At 50.6% G+C, this 19958-nt stretch overlaps 2 protein-coding genes across 8 annotated transcripts in view; one reads left to right on the top strand and one right to left on the bottom strand.

Annotated features, from left to right (window-relative positions):
- The first annotated feature begins 6691 nt into the window (after nt 1–6691).
- ENHO (energy homeostasis associated) lies at nt 6692–8924 on the top strand. Its single transcript, XM_049896229.1, has 2 exons — nt 6692–7134; nt 8126–8924. Exon 2 carries the CDS (start codon nt 8287–8289, stop codon nt 8515–8517), a length of 231 nt encoding a protein of 76 aa, XP_049752186.1. The 5' UTR covers nt 6692–7134; nt 8126–8286; the 3' UTR covers nt 8518–8924.
- DNAI1 (dynein axonemal intermediate chain 1) overlaps nt 8875–19958 on the bottom strand; it is a 69162-nt gene continuing 58078 nt past the window's right edge. For 2 of the 7 annotated variants that reach the window (XM_049896222.1, XM_049896225.1), the window contains 8 exons: nt 18784–18900; nt 17810–17899; nt 17594–17681; nt 16675–16754; nt 15275–15423; nt 15059–15158; nt 12700–12885; nt 8875–9268 (listed from right to left, as the gene is read on the bottom strand). In XM_049896222.1, the coding sequence (XP_049752179.1) occupies nt 9170–9268; nt 12700–12885; nt 15059–15158; nt 15275–15423; nt 16675–16754; nt 17594–17681; nt 17810–17899; nt 18784–18900 (909 nt within the window). In that variant the 3' untranslated portion in view covers nt 8875–9169. Of the gene's footprint in view, nt 9269–12699; nt 12886–15058; nt 15159–15274; nt 15424–16674; nt 16980–17593; nt 17682–17809; nt 17900–18783; nt 18901–19958 lie in introns of those variants that run through there. The other 5 variants (XM_049896223.1, XM_049896224.1, XM_049896226.1 and 2 more) reach the window with 5 other exon arrangements.

Here is a 19958-nt window from a genome sequence, read left to right as displayed (position 1 = left end):
AATTGACTTAGAAGTCCCCTTAAGCCATAGTCCCCAAACCCCCGCCCTTGCTCCGCTGACCTTTGAAGCATTCAGTTTATCCCGGAAACTTCTTTGCTTTTGGTCCAGTCCAGTTGAGCTGACCTTCCCTGTATTGAGTATTGTCCTTCCCTTCACCTAAAGTAGTTCTTATCTACTAACTAAGCAGTAAATAGCCCTCTCCCATCCTCCCTCCCTCCCCTGCTCGTAACCACAAAAGTATGTGTTCTTCTCAGTTTATACTATTTCTCAAGATCCTGTAATAGTGGTCTTATACAATATTTGTTCTTTTGCCTCTGACTAATTTTACTTAGCATAATGCCTTCCAGGTTCCTCCATGTTAGGAAATGTTTCACAGATTCGTCACTGTTCTTTATCGATGTGTAGTATTCCGTTGTGTGAATTTACCACAATTTATTTAACCATTCATCCATTGATGGACACCTTGGTTGCTTCCAGCTTTTTGCTATTGTAAACAGTGCTGCAATAAACATGGGTGTGCACATATCTGTTCGTGTGAAGGCTCTTATTTCTCTAGGGTATATTCCGAGGAGTGGGATTTCTGGATTGTATGGTAGTTCTATTTCTAACTTTTTAAGAAAATGCCAGATAGATTTCCAAAGTGGTTGTACCATTTTACATTCCCACCAGCAGTGTATAAGAGTTCCAATCTCTCCACAGCCTCTCCAACATTTATTATTTTGTGTTTTTTGGATTAATGCCAGCCTTGTTGGAGTGAGATGGAATCTCATCATAGTTTTAATTATATATTGCATACTTCTTACTCACTCTTGAAACCTCCGAAATCTGGCTTCCACCACATACCCTATCTCCACTCTCCCACTATCCATTGAAAGGAACTACTTCTAGCCAAGATAATGAACACCTTCCTTGTTCTAAAGTCCAACGGCCCCTTTTCTACCTATAAACTACTGTAGCTCTCTTTGACAATATGGATTATTGGCTCCTCCCTCCTTCTTGAAATGCTGTACTTTCTTGGCTTCCCTGAGACTATGTTCCCTCCTGGTTTTCCTTCTTTTCTCTGACAGCTCCTCCTCTATCTACTTTGTAGTTTGTTTCCACCCCCTCCCCCCACCCATAAAAGTTAGTGTGGTGTTCTTTATGTTTTGTCTAGATGGCAACCCCTTCTGGTAGAAACTGCCTTTCAGTTATGTGGTCATCATAGGAGTCACCGCCCTATGACCCCCACTCTCACCATGGATCATTGGTACATAGATTGGCATCTGACTAAAGCCAGGCTTATGAGGGCAAGTCCCTAGGAATGTTGGAACTGAAACTGAGAAAGATGAGCCAGAACTGAAACTTAAAAAGGTGAGCCAGCCTCTTGTTGGGTGCCTGTAAGCTGTAAGGTTTGAGAACTGTCAGAGCAGAGTTTATTGTAATGTGGACTGGAGAAGCACTGGAAGCTTGTGTGGAGAGGGAGAGGGGAAAAAAACGAGGAAGGGACGGTAAAGGGGTGGAGGAAGGGAGAGCAGGGCAGAGAGAGGAAGAGAGAAATGAAGCAGGCAGAAAGAAGCGGAGATGAGAGGTAGAGAGTCCTGATGACGCTCAAGTTCCGAGATCCAGTTGTGCTCAAGTTCCTGCCATATTCTTGTGCTAGGATTCCATGAGACACTATACTTTTCTGAATGTAAATTCCCCTTTTGCCTAAGCTAGCTCAAGTCAGGTTTCTTTGACTTGTAACAACATAGAAATTGTGTACCAGCAATGAAGTATTCTAAATGACAGACTTTAAAGTGAGGAACTGACTGAGTTGAAGTGTGTGGAGCAGCAGTAAGAAAACCCTAACCCCAGCCTGGGAAGCTGAAGTCCTTTTTATGTGGTAGCAAAGCAATTAGTTAAACTACCATCTGTTGTCTCTTGTGTCTCAGACCGTGTGCCTGCTGAAGCTGAAGTACCTGAAGATACTGTAACAAAAAGTCAAGATACCAAAATGGGTTATCCAAAATGGGTGGTCTGCAAGTCGATTAGGGGGACAACAGAACAAGCATAAGGAACCGAATAAGCATAAGCATAACAGGATATGGACATTTCTTTCAGTTTTGACCCCAGCCTGCTAGGAGAGTTAGTTGTTTGCTGCGCTCTAATGATAATGTCCTGATGAGGAAACTGCTGTGGGGTCCTAGCAATCAGGATGGAGACAGACTGGAAGATCCAGAGGAATTGAGAAGAACTTCTTGTCCCTACCTTACCAGACAAATGGGATGGTGCCTCCCATTGTAAAGTGCATTGACTGGAATGAGGGCGAGGCAAGGGCATCATTCCTGATTGAAGAAGAAAGGCTTCCTGCCCTGTCACTATGATTTCCCATCAAGCATAGTCAGAGGGAATGAGAGAGCCCCAGACATAGTGCTCAGAGAGCTTGGTCAGGTCCTAGATATTTTTGACAAACCTGGAGATTCAAAGAGCATGGTTCTACAAAATTCTGTTATTGACTCTTATAGTGGAAATCTGCTGTATTCAGGGATGCCCTTCACCTGTTAAATAGTTTTTCTGTATAAAAAAATTCCCATTTTAAAATCTGGCCATCTCAGTATAGAAGTCAGAACTCAAATTTCCTGCATCCCTAGCAGCTTGGTTATAGGCATATTTCACCCAGGTGAGACTTCGATTTGGAAGTGAGCAATATGCATGAGGTAAACATTACTAAAGCTCACCAAAATTTCTGATTTTCCTTTCCTTCTGGGCAACAGGAGGATTGCACTTCCCTGTCCCTTGACATAAGGTGTGGCCATGAGACTTGTTTTAATCAATAAAATGTGAGCAGAAGCATTCAAGAGCCAGTGTGTGTTTTTCCTTACTCCTTTGTCCTGGTACAGCAAACCCTGAAGGCTCATCATAGAAGGTGGCATCATAGAATGATGGAGCCTCCAAAAGCCCAGATCCTGAGTGAGCACAGTGAGCAAGACTCCTCCTACTGACCCATGCACAAACTGTAGCATGAGTAAAAATATATCTTTGTTGTTGTGAGCCAGTAAGATTTTGGAGTTCTTTGTTACTACTGTGTTACCTAGCTCATCCTGACTGATACAGGAAGGAAGCAGGTTGGACATAGGGCTTCAGTTTCTGCTGTTACTGGTAGTAACGTAAACGTCCAGCTTTTAGAGGTGGCAGCAGTTGTGGTTTTCTAGTGGTTACAATATTTAATTCCTGCTGCAGAAGTGCCACTAGAACTTCTAACAATTGGCAGTCAAATTGAGCTCTTGGTGCTTAGTATTTGAAGTGGCAATGACTGCGGTTTCTTCATCAGGTTGTGTGGTATGGTTTGGGTGTTGTTTCTTGAGCCCTCCTAACAATTCTGAGCTACGTATCTTTTAGTAAATCCCTTTCCTGCTTCAGCCATCCAGAGTGGATTCTATTATTTTGTGAAAAGAACCCTGACTGATAAAATTACTGTATTTAATAAATCTAATAATTGATCAATTATGAGGCAAGCGTATTTTATTAATACTAAGAAAAAAAGATACTAAAACCTTTTACATGCCACTAACTGCAAGACACGTTCAGATTTCAGTTATTTAGATTAGAAAAAAAGTGCCTTAGAATCAATGCAATATGTTATTAGCAAATGGCATTCCTCCAAATGAGATGGACAGGCAGCTGATCATGGTTTTAAGAGAACTGTACCAACTAGGGGGAAAACGACTCATCCAATCCTCATAAATACAAACCTGTGATTGCTCAATTCCAGGATAATCCCTAAGCTAACACCAGAAAGTGTAGTGCTAATCAGCACAGTGCCCCACAAAGAAATCCTCCACAACGGCCCTCTCAGAGCACTGAATAAGGGATTTCATCCCTGTGGGCAAAACCCGAGGCAGCCAGACTGGCTGACCAAGGAATCCACAACCAAGGAAGGGAGTCGACTAACAGATGCCCAATGAGTTTTTTCAGGGAGTGGTTTAAAAGTAGTTCAGAGGCAGTTCAAACAAAGGTAGTGCAATTATTAGAAGCCATATTCACAGCTCATGGTCACCTAACTACAGCATGAGGGGACATTACCCAAAGAACCTATATATGAAGAATAGTGGTCCTGTGATATAACTTGCAGAAACAGTAGCTGAATGTGTCGTTGAGTTGCCCTCCCTTGGCCAGGAGGTGAATTTACTGGCAGATGTATAGAGGGATGGTAGGCAAGGCAGATTACCCAATAAGCAAGGTATGCATGTGCCTTCCCACCAATCTACAGTGCACAATTTCATCTGTTCCCCACCACGTCAAAGTTGTGGTAAAACCCATGTGAAATTGCTCACCACAGATTAGCAAGTAAATACAATTAAGCCTGTGAGTACCTTGCTCAATGCAAGTTGGTGTGTACCATGTTTATTGGTTAATCTGACCCTGATGGTAGCATTATGTAGGTGAGGGCATTTCTGGAATCATACATATAGGAAAACAGTGTGTTTGTATGTGTGTGTATGTTGGACAATACCTACCATTTTGCTTATTCAGGATCTTTCTTCTCCTGGAAAATTCCCCTGGCCCCCACACTGTCCATGAGCTTATCATGCCAGCCATGTTAGTCAATTTGATCTTCATACCCTGGACACAGTTGATTGATCTGTGTCTAAGTTGAGCCATTCAGAGAACTGCCAACCAAGTTCCCACCAAGTAATACAACCAGGAAAAACAGCCAGTCTCTCTTCAGATGCCTAGACAATAAGATTGTAAACTTTAGAATGGTCTTAAATCATGTTTTTCACCATGTAGACCAGAAAAGCATTGGAAGGAAGTCTGAGGGTGAGGATGGCATGGGCTGGAGGAAGGGGGAGGGAGGAGTGAAGAAAACCAGCAGAAAGTAATAGAGATGAGAGGTGGCTTTTGAGTCTCTTAGTTTCAGTTGTTACCGAGGCACCCTCGTCTTTGGGTTTCAGTATTTGATTACATATGTATCTTTTTGTTTAAGCCAGTTCTCACTTTCTTTGGGTGAGCTCATCTACTTTTGCGATTTAATTACGGCTTTTTTTTTTTTTTTTTTTTTTTTGTTGATAATTCACAAAATGTTATTGCTGGCCTGGACCTCTCTCCTGAACCTTACACCTGTTTATCCAATTGCCTGTTAGTTCCATTTGGTTGTCCTACTGGTACCTCAGATTCAACATACCCCCAAAACTGAACTCACCATCCTCCTAATCCCCTACTGAAATCACCCCTTCTTGTGTGTTCCCTATCTCCGTAAGTGCACCACATTATCCCTAGTCATCAACTGGGGAGTTATCTCAAACATTTTCCTTCCTTTTACCCCCCATAACCTATAGGTCACCAATTCCTGCCAATTTTAGCTCCCAAATATCCTCAGTGCTCTCTACTCTCCACTCCTAGTCCCCTGCATCATTTCAGTCTCTCTTCATTAACTCCTTGTCTTCACACTCAAACACCTTTAATATCCCTTCCACCCAGCAGCCCAAATCATTCTTCTGTTGAGATGGAGTCCCTGATAGTGCAAATGGTTAACTTGCTTAGCTGTCCACCCAGAGGTGCCTCAGAAGAAAGACTAGGTGATCTACTTCTGAAAAAAAAAAATCAGCCATTGAAAACTAAGGGACCACGTGGTTAAGGGACCCCTTAGCTACATGGTCCTTGGGGGTGTGTCAGCTGGCATTTGCCAAAATGTGACTGCGCTGGTTGGCATAATGGGCATAATGAATTAGTGAATAACAATCCTGAGAGCTAGCTATCACTATAACCATTTTACAGAGGGGGAAGCTGAGACTAAGAAAGGTCAAATAACTTGCCCAAACTCACAAAACTAGTAGGTGGCAGAGTCAGGAATGGATGATTCTATTAGGTACATGGCTATATGAGTTTAGAATTCCAGGGAGCACTGGGAATCTTGATGGTATAGCTTCAGGAATGTGATCATTCATGGAGAATATGTAGAGTGGGAATCACTGGGTTATGAGGGTCAGAGAGAGGAAAGCCTTCCTGACTGTGCTCCTGCCCAAGCTGATCTTCCTCTTGGGAAAGCTTCTAGCATGGAGAGAGTCACTCCCTTCACCATGCCTGGTCCTATTCCAGGGAGTGCTGAGCCATCCCTCAGGACATCCCTTTCCTCTCTGTCCCAGCCTCCTCCACAGCACAGCAAAGCACAAGCCTGCAACCAACAGTGAGTGGGAACTCAGTAAATGTGTACCAAAGAATTCGTATTGCCAAAGATTCTCACACCTCCCGGGGCCAGGGAATGTGTTGCCAATTATAAACCCTTTAAAGTGGAGATGCAGAGTCCACTCCCAAGAGGTAGTGGGTCTTGAGGGAGTACAGGGGGCTTCCAAGATGAGGAGGTTCAGTCTCCTCCCAGGTATGGGGATGCATGGCTTTCCTCCGGATGACGGGGACCGAGACCTCTCCCAGATACATGGAGAGTGGTCTCTTCAGATTGGGGAGGGGTGTGTGCTGAGGCTGTTCTCAGATGTTGGGTGTGCAGCTCTTCCAGGTGTGGAAAGTGCAAGAAACCTCAGAAGGAAGGTGGGCCTCACCCCCCGGGAGGTATTAAGACTGAGTAGCCTTTTCAGCTCTCTGCCCCCAGCTTGCACAAGGGGCGGACCAGTCCCCGCCCCAGCGCACAACCAACGGCTAGGCAGTCTGGCGCAGCCAGCCAATTGGATGGCGGCAGTGGCGCGGGCATGGCCCCGCCCCAGACAGACCGCCGGCCGCCGACCCCCCTAGGAGGCAGGGGTCTTCGCTGATCTTGCTGTCAGCTGAGCCCTGCCGAGCCCAGCCGAGCCTAGCCGAGACCAGCCGAACGCAGCCGAGACCAGCCGAGCCCCGTGCCGCCGCCGCCCGAGCGCCGCCGAGAGAGCGAGCGAGCGGCCGCACAGCGGAGGAGGCGCCGCCCCAGGGGGAGGAGGTGCCCGCTCGCCGCAGACCGCCCGCGGCAGAGGCCGCCCCCCCGGTCGCGCCGCGGCGGGAGCGGCCGGCGGAGGCTGCGCGGCCGAGGGGGAGGGCTGGGGTAGGGGACGTCGCCCCTGCCCACGTCCCGCCGACCCCCGCCGCCCGCCCGCCAGCCCGCCCGCCAGCAGGCTCCCGAGCCTCAGTGGGCGCCGAGCATCCTGCTGCCCCGGACCCTCCCGCGGGCGCGCACCGTGCTCAACTCAGGTAAGGGGCGCCCTACCCCCACGGGCACGGGGGCCGAGACCCAGAGACCCAGGGACGGAGACCCCAGCGAGATAGACTTCTACAGCAGAGAAATAGAGGCAGACACAAAGACTGACACACAAGAGACTCACAGAACCACAGAGACAGAAGGACCCCACGGAGCGGGGAGTGGGGGGGGTAGACTCAGATCCACGGGAACAGGAGGGCACCCAGCTGGGAGCAAGAGAGCCACAAGAAGCCCACAGACACAGAGACAGGGAAAAAGACCCAGAGACTGATACAGAGAAACACAAAGAGACGGATCTGGAGAGAAACCAGACACACAGAGACAGACCACTCAGTGATGGGGACACACAGAGAGACAGATATAAAGAGAGCTACACACAGAGGGAAAGACAGCCACAAACCCAGAGGTGGGTAAACAGAGGCAGAGGCTCACCTCTAGGCACAGGAATGGAGAGACTGAGTAAGACAGCCAGACGCACAGACATGCACCTGACCTGGAGAAACAGTCCCACAGAGAGGCACACCCAGATACCCAGCCTGGATACATAGAACCCACACATGCCTGCCAGGGCCTCCACAAAGTTCTCTCTGTGTGAGCTGGCGCCTCTGGAGGTCTCCTGGACTGGCTGGCTTGAGTCCTGAGATGGGGGAGGCACCCAGGCCACACTGAAGCTGGTCACAGTCTACATCCTCTGAGGCCTTAGGCTACCTCAGTCCCACCCCCACACAGTGCTTCTGAGGGCTGGAAGCTAAGTGGGCAGGGCCAGGCCATGCCCACTGGTTCTAAGGAGAATGATACGGGCTGCCTGTTTCAGCTCCCCCCACTGCAGCTACACTTAGGTGCCTAGAGCCAGGCCTGAGGATGGGCATATTGGTTCTGTGGGGTGGCCAGAGATGTGGGAAGAGTGCATTCTTCCCTACCCCGTCCTAGGCCTCCCCATTGCTCTTTCCTTACCACCCTCTCCTTTGCTTTTACCCCACACAGGCTCAGGACTGCAGGTGTGCATCTCCACTGGCCAGGAATCATCGAGCGTGTAGACAGGACAGCCTCCTTGGAAGGCCGGCCATACTGGAATCCCGCCTCGGCATGGGCCTTGCCATTGAGGCAGCCCCACTGTCTGTGCTGATCTGAGTGTGCTGCCCGTCATGGGGGCAGCCATCTCCCAGGGGGCCCTCATCGCCATCGTCTGCAATGGCCTTGTAGGCCTCTTGCTGCTGCTGCTCTGGGTCATTCTCTGCTGGGCCTGCCACTCCCGCTCTGCCGACATTGACTCCCTCTCCGAATCCAGTCCCAACTCTAGCCCTGGCCCCTGTCCTGAGAAAGCTCCTCCGCCCCAGAAGTCCAGCCATGAGGGCAGCTACCTGCTGCATCCCTGAAGGCCCCTGGCCTATCCTGGAGCCTGGGTCCTAAGTCCACCCTGCCCAGAGCCTCGAATCAGGATCCAGGAGTTCAGCCAGCCTGGGGTCCAGAACTTGCAATCCAGCCTACCTGGACCGGCTCCAAGAAGGGCTCAGTGGCTCCAGGGCGATGGGCCTGGGGTGGAGGTTCGTGAGTTGGTGCTAGGGCCAGGGTCATCTGGACTCTGCTCCACCCCAAGGGCCAGGGGCTGGGTCCACCCTCTTCCTAGGCTGACTGAGCGCCTCTAGGCCCTCTAGTTGGGGAAGCAAACTGGAACCCATGGCAATAATGGGAGGGTGTCCAGACTGGCCCCTCCCTTGGTCCTCCTGCTGTTTGCTGGATAATAAATGAACTACGGCTCCACCCTGAGATTTCCTCTTCCTGAGGGCCCTGCAGTGGCAAGATTAAAGGTGTGGGGTGGGTTTCCAGACACAAGTTTATTTGTGCAAAGCGGGAGAGGGTAATGGTGGTTGAGGGCCAAGTCCTGGGGTAAGGTGCTGGGGCCAGGGCAGATGCTGGGGCCTGGTCAGGAGTGGGGTCACATGCTGAGTGCTAAGGCTGGGCTAGGTACCAGGGTCAGGGGCTGCAAGAAATGGGTTTAAGAAATGGAACAGGTACTGAGGCCAGCCCTCAGGTCTTGGTTTTTACTTCCCTCACCAGGTTCAGCAGTTTGTCCAATTTTGCGATCTCCACAGCTGGACCCTTCTGCACTTCCTGCCCCTTCTTTTCCTGTAAGTGGGAAGAGGAATGGTGAGAGATGGTCCACCTCTCTCTGGGTTCTGGCACTGCATCCTCTGCCCACTCCTCCCTGCCTGGTTAGGTTCTGGATCTTTGCCTTCTTCCCAACTCAGGTTGAGTGACACAGGGGCCCAGCTGAGAGCTTGGGAGAAGCACCCAGCTCTGGCTTGGAATCTCAGATGGACATAGGATCTTTATGCTGGGAGCAGTTTGGGAAGGCATCCATCCACTGACCCTCAGAGGAACTGTTCTTTCAATCCAGGGGAGGGCTGTAGCCATGGGGATGGGTAAGGCCTTTGACTGTTGGGACTACCTTTCCCAAAGGCAGGTCTCTAGCTAAGGCCTATCAAAGAGCTAAGAGGTGCTTTTTAGGGGAGAAAGAGGAGTGTGGACAAAGCTACAGGTGCCCTTATCTAGTATTCTTACCTAATGCCCTCAGGTCAAGCTGGGGGTGGGGTGCTATTTGGGGCCAGGCCTGCTTAGTCAGACAAACTTGTAGCTTCCACAAGTGTGTCAGGAAACCCATCAGGGCAGATGGGATATCCTATGTGACTCCATATGTCCTTGGCTGGAACTGTCCCTCAGAAGAACATCCTGAATTTATGACCCCTTGCCTCAGTCTATAGGAGTCCCTGGGTGGTGCAAATTGTTAAGTGCTTAACTATTAGCCGAAAGGTTGACAGTTCAAACCCAGAGGCGCCTCAGAAGACAGGCCTGGCAATCTGCTTTTTTCAAGGTCATAGCCTTGAAAACCCTAAGGAGCAGTTCTACTCTGCACACATGAGGTTGCTGTGAGTTGAAATTGACTCAATGGCAACTAACAACATCCCATCCTACAGAGCACTTTAATGCTTCTACAGGTAAGCTGAGCTCTGAGTAAAAGGGAGTTGGAGTGCTGGGTACATGTTGCTCACAAGCCCAAGGGCTCCTTAGCTGACCAGTACCAGTCCCATCCACCCTCTGTCCAGGCACTGGAATGTGGGCCGAGCTGGGGCAGGCTGGGCAGCTGCCATTTCCTGTCTTCCCTCAACTCCCGGCCCCTCCGTTTCAGCCACCTGTGCCCATTGCTCACTGGCACCTGCCCCAGCCTTGCCTGCTGAGGGCCTGGCCTGGATTTGCCTTGCTGTGAGGTGGAGGGAGACTGCAGGGCCAGCAGGCCCCATCCTGGCTGCTGACACTGTATGGGGCTCTGGTGTGGCCCCTGCACCTGCTCTCAAACCTGTCTCCCCAAACCCCTTGCAGCCCAGGGCTGTTGTCATTACCCAGATCACCTCTGTGCTTCAGAGACAGAAGACAAAGGCATCTTTTTCTCTCTTCCCACTCTCCTGAATTAAGCTTGGGTTCCCTTGGCCTCACCCTATCCTTTGAGTGTTAGAGGACCTGGCTTTTAGTTCCAGCTCTGTCGTTAACTCTTTATGATGTGGCTTTGGGCAAGTCCTTTGCCTCTCTGAGCCTTAGTTTTTCACCTACACAGTAGTTAGGGAAAGATAGTCCTTGACTTTTGATAAGCTGGGGCTCTGACACCCATCATGGGAAGCTCCCTTGGCCAGGCAGCCCAGATCTCTGCGGCTAAGCCCCCTCAGTGGGCCGGGAGGCTGCAGCCCACAGAGGAGGGGCAACAGGGGTGCCCAGAGGACTTCCTTTTGCACAAAAAACTTAGCCATGATAGGGCTCAGATAGTAATTTCACAGGGACCTTCAATTCACCCAAGGACCAGCCCTCAGCCACGGCCTGCTCAGATCCTCAGAGCCCCAGGTACCTTTGTCTTCAGACCCTCAGACATCAAAACAAAAAAGCCAAACCCAGTGCCGTTGAGTCAATTCCGACTCACAGCGACCCTATAGGACAGAGTAGAACTGCCCCCCATAGAGTTTCCAAGGAGCGCCTGGTGGATTCGAACTGCCGACCCTTTGGTTAGCAGCCGTAGCACTTAACCACTATGCCACCAGGGTTTCCAACCCTCAGACATAGGACCCCAGATATTAGGAGTCAGCTCACAGCCAGGACTGACCTTGCTGTGAGAGGAGTTGGGACTGTGGAAGAGTCTTGCCTCCCCAGATGGAGGGGCAGGTCAGACCCCCACCCGTAGCTAGCACCCCCTTGTGGTGCCATGGCCGTACCCTCTGCCCCAAGGAGTGACCATCATCCCTCCCAGAGGGCGGTCCAGCTCTGCCAGCTTAAGCCTGGGTCTCTCTCCTCAGTTAATTAAGAACAGATTTTATCTGTTCTGCAAATTGTGCTGCCTCCTCGACCCTCCTTGGGGCCAACTAGCTTCAGACCACGCCCGGCCCCCTCTCCCTGAGCCCACTGCAGCCTCTGGGCCACAGCTGCCTGAGCTTAGCAGCCTTTTGAGTATTTATAGCCAAGTCCACCCCCTCCTCCAGCTGGCTACAATTACAGGCTGGGCCAAACTCCAGTCCTAGCCTTTGCCTCCCTGGCCATGGTGGGGAATGGACCAGTTAGGCACCAGAGGGACGGTGCAGCGGTGGTCCTGCCTTGGTAGAGGGACATGGGGGGAGGTGTCAGTACTTGAAAGAGACAGGCCTCTGTCCTACCTTCGAACTGCACTAAAGGATTCTAACTGCAACCTGGGATACAGCTGTCAGGGCAACCTGGCCCAGCCATGGTCCAGTCCCGATCCTGACCCGGAACCTGGCAGAAAGTAATCTCATTTCTTCTCTTAGCTCTATCCAGCTGCACCGGGCTTCAAATTCCAACACCCAAATGGGCAGGGCTGGGCTCTGGGTTCTTGGGTTCTGAGTTTTTAACTTGGGCACTTGAGCTCTGGATTCTAAGACCTGGGTTCTAATCTGGACTCTGAGTTCTAGCCTTTGAAGTCATGGCTCTGGGCTCTGTGGCCTGAATTTGGGGTCCTTGGGTTCTGGGCGGGGCCTCTTGATAATAACAGACCCTAGAAACAGGAATCAGAGCTCAAAAGGAGAACTGCATAGCTGTTGACCTAGTTACCCTTCTCATGGCTCATTTCATTCTCCCCTGTGTGGACTCACAGCTCCCTGCTCAGGGACCACTGGAGCTGCAGCCCCACGTAAACCCAGCCAGCGAAGCAGTAACTAAGCCCAGAGCCCCTGGTTGTAGACCTGGCCTACATCCACAGCTTCCTATTTTATCCATAATCCAATGATGCCCATGCACCTTCCCTAAGCTTCAGACCCATAGAGGCCCCTGCTCACTGGATGTCTACCTGGCAGCCCCTGCAGGTAACTCAGACTCAGTGTGTCAAACCTGATCTCATTGTCTCCTCACAAACCTGCTTTTCCTCCTGTGTTCCCCATTCAGGCAATGACACCACCCAGGGTCTCCCAAACCAGAAACCTGGACCACATCTGACTTCATCCCTCTGTCTCATCCCTCACCATCCTGGAGAGTTTATCTCTTGGGGCACCCCACCCCCAAGCCTGTACCTTGGGCATCTTGCGCAAGTTGGGTGAGAGCTTGAGGCAGGTAATGTGCCCACGGTCATCACCCACAATGATGATGGGGTAGATGGGATTGAACTGCACGTGGGTGATCTTGTTCTTCTTTTTGGCCACCACGGGCTGGTTGCAGATGGCCTCGTACTTGTTGATGGCCAAGTCGAACACATGGGCCTGTAGAAAGGTCAGTGTTGGCACACTCAGGGGTAATGGGGCCCCTGTCCCCAGTCTCAGAGGAAACAGCCCTTGCGCTTTCTGGGGAAACACTATGGAAGGTTAATGGCTAGCATGCTGCAGCTGGAGGGCAGTGGGAGAGGGACTTTTGTGTCTCTGCTTATGTTTTTCCTGTGGTTGGGGGAAAGAAATAAAGAGGTTAGGAGAAACTTGTAAGTCTATGCAGAATTAACAATAATCATAGCTATCATTTATTGACCACTTATTATGTACCCTGGGCAAGCATGTTACATGTTGCATCATCTAATTATAATTCTCAGAACCACTCTGTAAGGTAGATTCTGGTAAATGAGGACGTAGAGGCTCTTAGAGGCTAACTTGTTAGTAAGTGGCAGAGCTAGGATTTACACCAGCTAGAATATATGTAAAGTGCTCAGACAGTGATTGACATATAAGTGCTCAATAAATGTTTGATCTTAGTCCAAACCAAGACCAGATCTTGCGTGAACAACTGTAGCAGCCTCCTAACTGGTCTCCCAGCTTCCACTCTGACCTACAGTCCACCTTCCATGCAGCAGCCAGACTTACCTTTAAACATTTTAAATCCTTCAATAGTCTTTCTTGGTGAAAAATCCACATTCCTTACCCTGGCCCACCTTTCCGCTCTCACCTCATGCTTTCCTCTGTCCCTCTTGCTCACTACACCCCAGACACACTTGACTTTCTGTTCCAGAAACTCATTCCCTTCAAGTTCATTCTCACTTCGAGCGTATGCACTAGGTGTTCCCTCTGTCTGGACCCCCCCTCCCACACACACACCTGATGACCCAATTTCACATGGCTGGCTCCTTTTTATCACTCAATTCTCAACTCAGATGTCACCTCCTCAAAGAAGCCTTCCCTGACCACTCTAAGGGCCCATCCATCCAGTCCTCTTTCACTTCACCCTCTTTTTCTTTTTTTTATATAAAAGCTTTATTGAAATATAATTCACTCATTTATACCATTCAATAGTTTTTAGTATATTCACAGAGTTGTGCAACCATCACCACAATAAATTTTAGAACATCTGCATCACCCTAAAAAGAAAAACTGTACCTATTTGCAGTCACTTCCCATTTTCCCCCACCCTCCCAGTCCTAGACAACCACAAATCTACTTTCTGTCTCTACAGATTTGCCTATTTCCATGTCTGAAATGAAATTATACAATGTATGATCCAGTATGACTGGCTTCTTTCACTAGGCATAATGTTTTCAAGGTCCATTCTTGTTGTAGTAGCAATAAGTAATACTTGTTATTGTAAAAAACAAATTTCTCATTGAATGTATATACAACATTTTATCTATCCATTCATCCACTGATGGACATTGGGTTGTTTCCACTTTTGGGCTATTATGAATAATACTGCTACGAACATTTGTGTGCACATATCACCCTCTTTTAATTCTCTGGCCAGCACTTAGCACTATAGGAATTTTGTTATTGTTGTTGCTTTATGTCTTTTCCGTGAGAGCAGGAACCTCAACCACCAGGGCTTAGCCTGAAGCTGGGCACCATCGTTGGCCCTTTATAGACATCTGACTGACTTTAGGGTGATGCCTTAACCACTATACTCTTCCGTTGTAGCAGCAGGTGCCTCTCAGTTTATATCAAAGTCCACAAGGAGAACAGATTTGCATCTAAGAATTTGCGCACAACATGCTGTTTTCTGAGCTTTCACCAAGCCTCACTGCTGAACAGTATACCATCCCATCCCCACTGAAGTCCCTTCCCAGATTCAGCTTGCATTCTTCCAGGGATAGGGACCTCACTACCTTACAGACAGTATTTCAATCACTGATTAACTCTGGCTCATAAGTGTTTTCATAGATTGAGCTGGCCCCTGCCACCCTGTAGCTCCCTCGCCCAGGGGTCTCAGAGAAAGTGACTGCTCCTCATGGGATCTCATCCCACAGAGTGCTCTTTCCTTCAAGATGAACAGCTGCCATTTCTTCCTTGAGGCCTCTTGGGATGAATGGTCCCTGATCTGCCTGACCCTTGAAAATACAGTCTTTCGGTCCCACCTTCCTCTACCTGACCTGGTTATGGGGTGGGCTCTCCATGAGGGAGACACTGAGATACTTCATCCTATCTCCAGTAGGAACTTAGCAGGTCAGGAAGGGGCACTCACTTTCCCATCGGTGGTGACTGCCGCAAACACAGTAGAAGAGTATGGTGCCCAGGCCACATCGCCCACAGCTGAGTTCAGGTCATAGATGAACATTGGGGTCCTGTGGTGGTGGAGAGGTGGAAAGATTATGATACAGAGGGCTCATAGTGCCAGAGCCCCACAGGCCAGCCCAGGGTGGGGCCAGGGGGAGGACAGGGCCAGGGACAGGCCCCTCACTTGATGGTGTGGTCCCAGATCTTCACTGTCCAGTCGGAGCTGCAGGACATGAAGACCTTGGTGTGGTATGGGTTCCAAGACACAGTATCCACTGCCATGTTGTGGGCATCATAGGTGTCGAGGAATTGGCTGGAGTAGGATTTAGAGCACTGGGCAGAGTGGAGGGGGGGTGGAATCAGGGGTCAGGAGTAGGAGAGGTTAGCAACAGCACCTCCCTGGGGGTCCTGGAGGACCAGAGCCTGAGACTCAACCTGTCCTCACCCCACATCACTGTCACAGGCTAAGCTGGGGCCCACTGGCTGCTCTCTCTACCCTTAATACACCCAAAGAGAAAGGAGGGACTTAAGGGGCTAGGGGTTCAGGTGGGCAGGGGATCCTTCCTGGAAAGTGAGGGCCTGAACCCTGCAGGATGCCAGGCCAGGCAGAAAAGGCTTTTTCTCCCTGAGTCAGGGCTGGGCAGGTCTGAGGGTCCTGGGTCAGGTGTGGCCTAGCCATCTCTTCAGACCAGGGCCTATGGACAGACAGACAGAGCCCTGGGTCCATCGGTGGCTTACAAAGAGAATCCTTGTAATGATGATAAACAAACATCCCACCTTGCTCAGGTACATGGAGGTGCTGAGCCGGGGCAAACCCCCATCTTCAAGTTTCCCACTCAGGTACTTGCCCAGACCACCATGCCCCTCACTCCCTGCCTCCAGGAGACAGTGCAGCAAGTCCCTCCTTCTGCCCTGCTTCCTAAAGCCAGGGCCACTGTGGGGAGGGGGTGGGGACCTCTTTTGCATTCAGACCAGCTCTGGCTGGGCCTCAGGGGCTCCCTGGAGCCTGCCTTAATTAACATTCCGAGTCTCTGGGCCTGGGAAAAGCTGGCAGCAGAGCTATTTCTGGACGGATGGTACTTCAGAGGATATTCACCTACTAACACTGAGACCTTGCAGACGGCCCTGAGGCTCCATCCTGCTGGTTGGAGGCTCTCCATTTTAAAAAATAAGTCTGCTTTTTACCTGGCCTTCAAAGCTCAGCTCAAGTTCAGACCTCCTCCAGGAAGTCTTCCCAGAATGTTCTAACTCCTATTCCCACCTCACCCCAACACCCACCTCTACCTCCTTGATCCCAGGAGGGAAGGCAGGGCTTAGAGGGAAAAATGCTGGGAAGCCAAAGTCACCTTCTAGATTTTCCACCCCCTTTTCTGCATTTTCCCCATTTTCCCCTTCTTCACACCAAAGCTGGTCAAATGTGTTCTCCTCCCCCAAGAAGCCTTCCAGAACTGATACGCACTAAGGTCTGTCCGAATAGGGTCTGTGGAGAATTATAAACTCTGGGTGGGTGAGTGTAGGCTGGGAGGGAGTGCTCAGGTCTAGGTGGCCCTATAAGGAGCTGGCACGGGGACAGAGTTGCCTCACCTTGTAGATTTTCCCCTCCTCTGTGCCCACTAGGAACATGTAGTCGATCTCTTTGTGGAAGTCAAAGGCAGTGCCACAGCCTTGGGAGAAGAGGGAGCAGCCCTTAGCTCAGCTCTGAGAGGGAGGCTCCCAGCACCTCCCCTCCCCAGGGAGGGGACTCAGAGCAAGCTGTTGGGCCAGACTGAGCTGAGCTTCTGTAAGGGCTGGGACCAGGCCAGGCAAACAGGAACCGGCCCCCTGGCCTGCTTGTCCCAGGCAGTTAGGACTCTGCAAATAGCCAGGGGTTCTGAAGACAGGAACAGGGTCTGGGTAAACAAGGCAGGGAGTGAGTTAGAACAGGGTCAGGGTTAGGGTAAACAAGGACAGGGTCTGCAAACAGGGACATGGTCTGTGCAAACAGGGATATAGTCTGCATAAACAGGGTAGGAATTAAGTAAACAGGGATAGGATCTCAGTAAACAGGGCCTGATCTACATAAAGACTGGATCTACATCACAGCACCTGATCTGCATAAACAGGAACAGGGTCTGCACACAAGGCTGAAACAAACAAACAAAAAGACAAACCCAGTGCCGTTGGTTGAGTCGATTCCGACTCATAGGGACCCTATAGAACAGGGTAGAACTGCCCCATAGAGTTTCCAAGGAGCACCTGGCGGATTTGAACTGCCAACTCTTTGGTTAGCAGCCGTAGCACTTAACCACTACGCCACCAGGGTTTCTGCACAGGGCTGGGACCTGCCTAAACGGGGCAGGGAGCATCTGCAAACAGCCACACGTTCAGCTTTCCCATTATCTTGGGTTGGGCTCTGGCAAGAGTGGGGAAGGGAGTGCTCCGTCACGGGGAGGACTACTTCCTTGACCTTCACGGCGCCTGAATGACTTGACCAGGTCTGATGTGCGAAGGCTGGGGTTCCTACCTACTGTGTGCAGCTGTAACCCCTCGAGACCCTCTGTGGTGCTGCCCTCCACCTTCAGCTTGATGACATCTGTGTGAACCAGCTCGCTCTGCAGTGACAGGGTGCAAGGGGAAGGCCATGGGTTGGGATCAGCAGGGTTAGGGGGTGTCCTTTGTCATTCAGTACCCACCCACACACCCACCCACCCCTGCATAACCCTTCCTAGGAAGAAGGCACCTTCACAAGCGTCCAAGACACAATCCTGCCGTCAGATGACACAGAGAAGAAGTTAAGATTGTGGTCCATGTCATCCTTCTGCCACTTGACCTGAAACATGCCAAACCATGAGCTCTGGGACCCTGCTAAGGCGTTGAGTTAGGGTTGTGAGCCGGTTTTTGTGGGCGGGCTGGCCTTCTCCAACAACCCATGTAAGGCTCAGAAGCAAGTTATGTGAGCTCATTTTCCAGAATCCCAGGATTGATTCTCCCTCCCTCCTTCCATCCATCTCTGTCTCCCATGTCCCTCTTTCCCTGACCATCCTGGGGCAACAGTGCCAGTCAGGGCTTTCCCCTAACCCACTGGCTTGGCAATGGCGGTGCTCAATTCCTCCCTGGGTTGGTTTATAGGAGCCTAGTTATGGAAAGAAAAAGATGGCTCTGAGTTCAATCTCCTTACATAGACATGAACTGGAAAGGACAGAACCCATCAACCAGTTTCCCCATTTATTAAACAGGAATCATAATAGAACAGGCTCACTGTGGGGAATAAATGAGATAAGGTACACGAAACCCATAGTTCAGGACCTTGTACACATTAAATGTTCAATTAACATTGGCTAATATCCTTGTTAGTATCTGGGTGGTGTAAATGGCTAATGCACTTGACCGCTAACTGAAAGGTTGGAGGTTCTAGTCCATCCACCCAGAGGCACCTTGGAAGAAAGGCCTAGCAATCTACTTCTGAAAAATCAGCCATCGATAACCCTATGGAGCACAGTTCTACTGTGACACACACGGGGTCACTATGAGTCAGGATTAACTCCACAGCATCTGATAATATCTGAATTATTATCATCATCCTAGGATTCTAGGTGGTAGGCCTTTGGTTCTGCAGGGGCCTTTTTCCTGCTTGCTTGATAGGGAACGGTAGGCCTCCCTCCCCCGCCCACCTTTGCCAGGCTTGGCCTTTCTCTACGAAGTCTCTGTTCCTACCTTCACTTTGCCACTGGCTCCCACTCCCAGAATCTTGCTCCTAAATCCCAGATTTGAACTGCATTTCTCCATCTGCAAATCGGAGTTAATAATCCTGCCCCACCCATCTTCTCTGGGCTGGAAGGAAACATATGGGAAAGTGTTTTGGAGACAGAGCTGTTGTCTTATGAAGATGACACGCTCGAGGCTCAAGTTTCTGTTGCCAGATGTGGAGGCCTGGCCAAGCTGTGTCCTGGAGAGCAGGGGTGGGGCTGGGTGCCCAGAGTTTCCTGTCCTCCAGCTCCCTCCAGACCTCCCATGCTGGGACCACTGTCCCCTCCCCCTGTCACAAGCAGAGGCCCAGTGAGGGAGGCCAAGGCTGGGAGCCCAGCGCTGCTGCCTGTAACCGCAGCTGTCACCATGGCTGTCTGGGGGAGGAAGGGGCTGTGCCTCCCCAGCCACCCTGAGGCCTGGCTGATCAGAGCTGCAGGAGGGCAGCCGAGTCTTGCCTGGGCCTGTCTGGGCAGCAGCTCTTCTGTGCTTTCACTGGGAGGGCCTAGAACCCCACAGAGCCAAAAGTCTGAGCCAGCTCTGATGCTGAGACCACTTCCCCTTCTGTGTAAAGATGGTCCCTTTAAAGGGGGGAGGAGACAAGAAGTGTCAAAGGCCAGGCTCTAAGAGGCGCTAGGGAGCTGCAAAGGAAAGTGTTTAATGAGCCAGCACGCATGGAAATTGTATTTCACACCCCACTTAGCTGCCTGATGCCCAATGGGGGGTGGTATGTATATTCCAAGCAAGTGTGTATATGTGTACAAGTTACACACGTGCTTCAGGGGTGGGAGGAGTAGGTATAAGGTGGATAGTAAGGAGGGGTTGGGACTTGGGAAAATGAATTAATGCCCAGGGACCAGGTGGTTAAGGAGGGGCTGGAGCTTGCTTAACTGATTCCTTCTCTTTCTGTTTCATTTGATTAGAGCAAACCTGCTTGACCCCAGTCTCTGCTCACACATCCTTCTCCCTCCTTTCCTCAGAATCACACATAACACGTGCACGCATCACCCGCGCGCACACACACACACACACACACACCAGTGTTGCCGACTGAGGCCAGCCCCCTTAGAACAGACAGTTCTTTCCCTGCCTCCAAAACCGTCCATGGCTCCCTGCTGCCAACAGAACCAAGTCCTTCTGCCCCA

The sequence above is a fragment of the Elephas maximus genome, chromosome 9 (genome assembly GCF_024166365.1).
Source record: "Elephas maximus indicus isolate mEleMax1 chromosome 9, mEleMax1 primary haplotype, whole genome shotgun sequence".
In the NCBI taxonomy this organism is placed as follows: Eukaryota; Metazoa; Chordata; class Mammalia; order Proboscidea; family Elephantidae; genus Elephas; species Elephas maximus.
The sequence above is the reverse complement of the archived record's forward strand: the minus strand, read 5'-3'. Positions and strand labels throughout refer to the sequence as shown.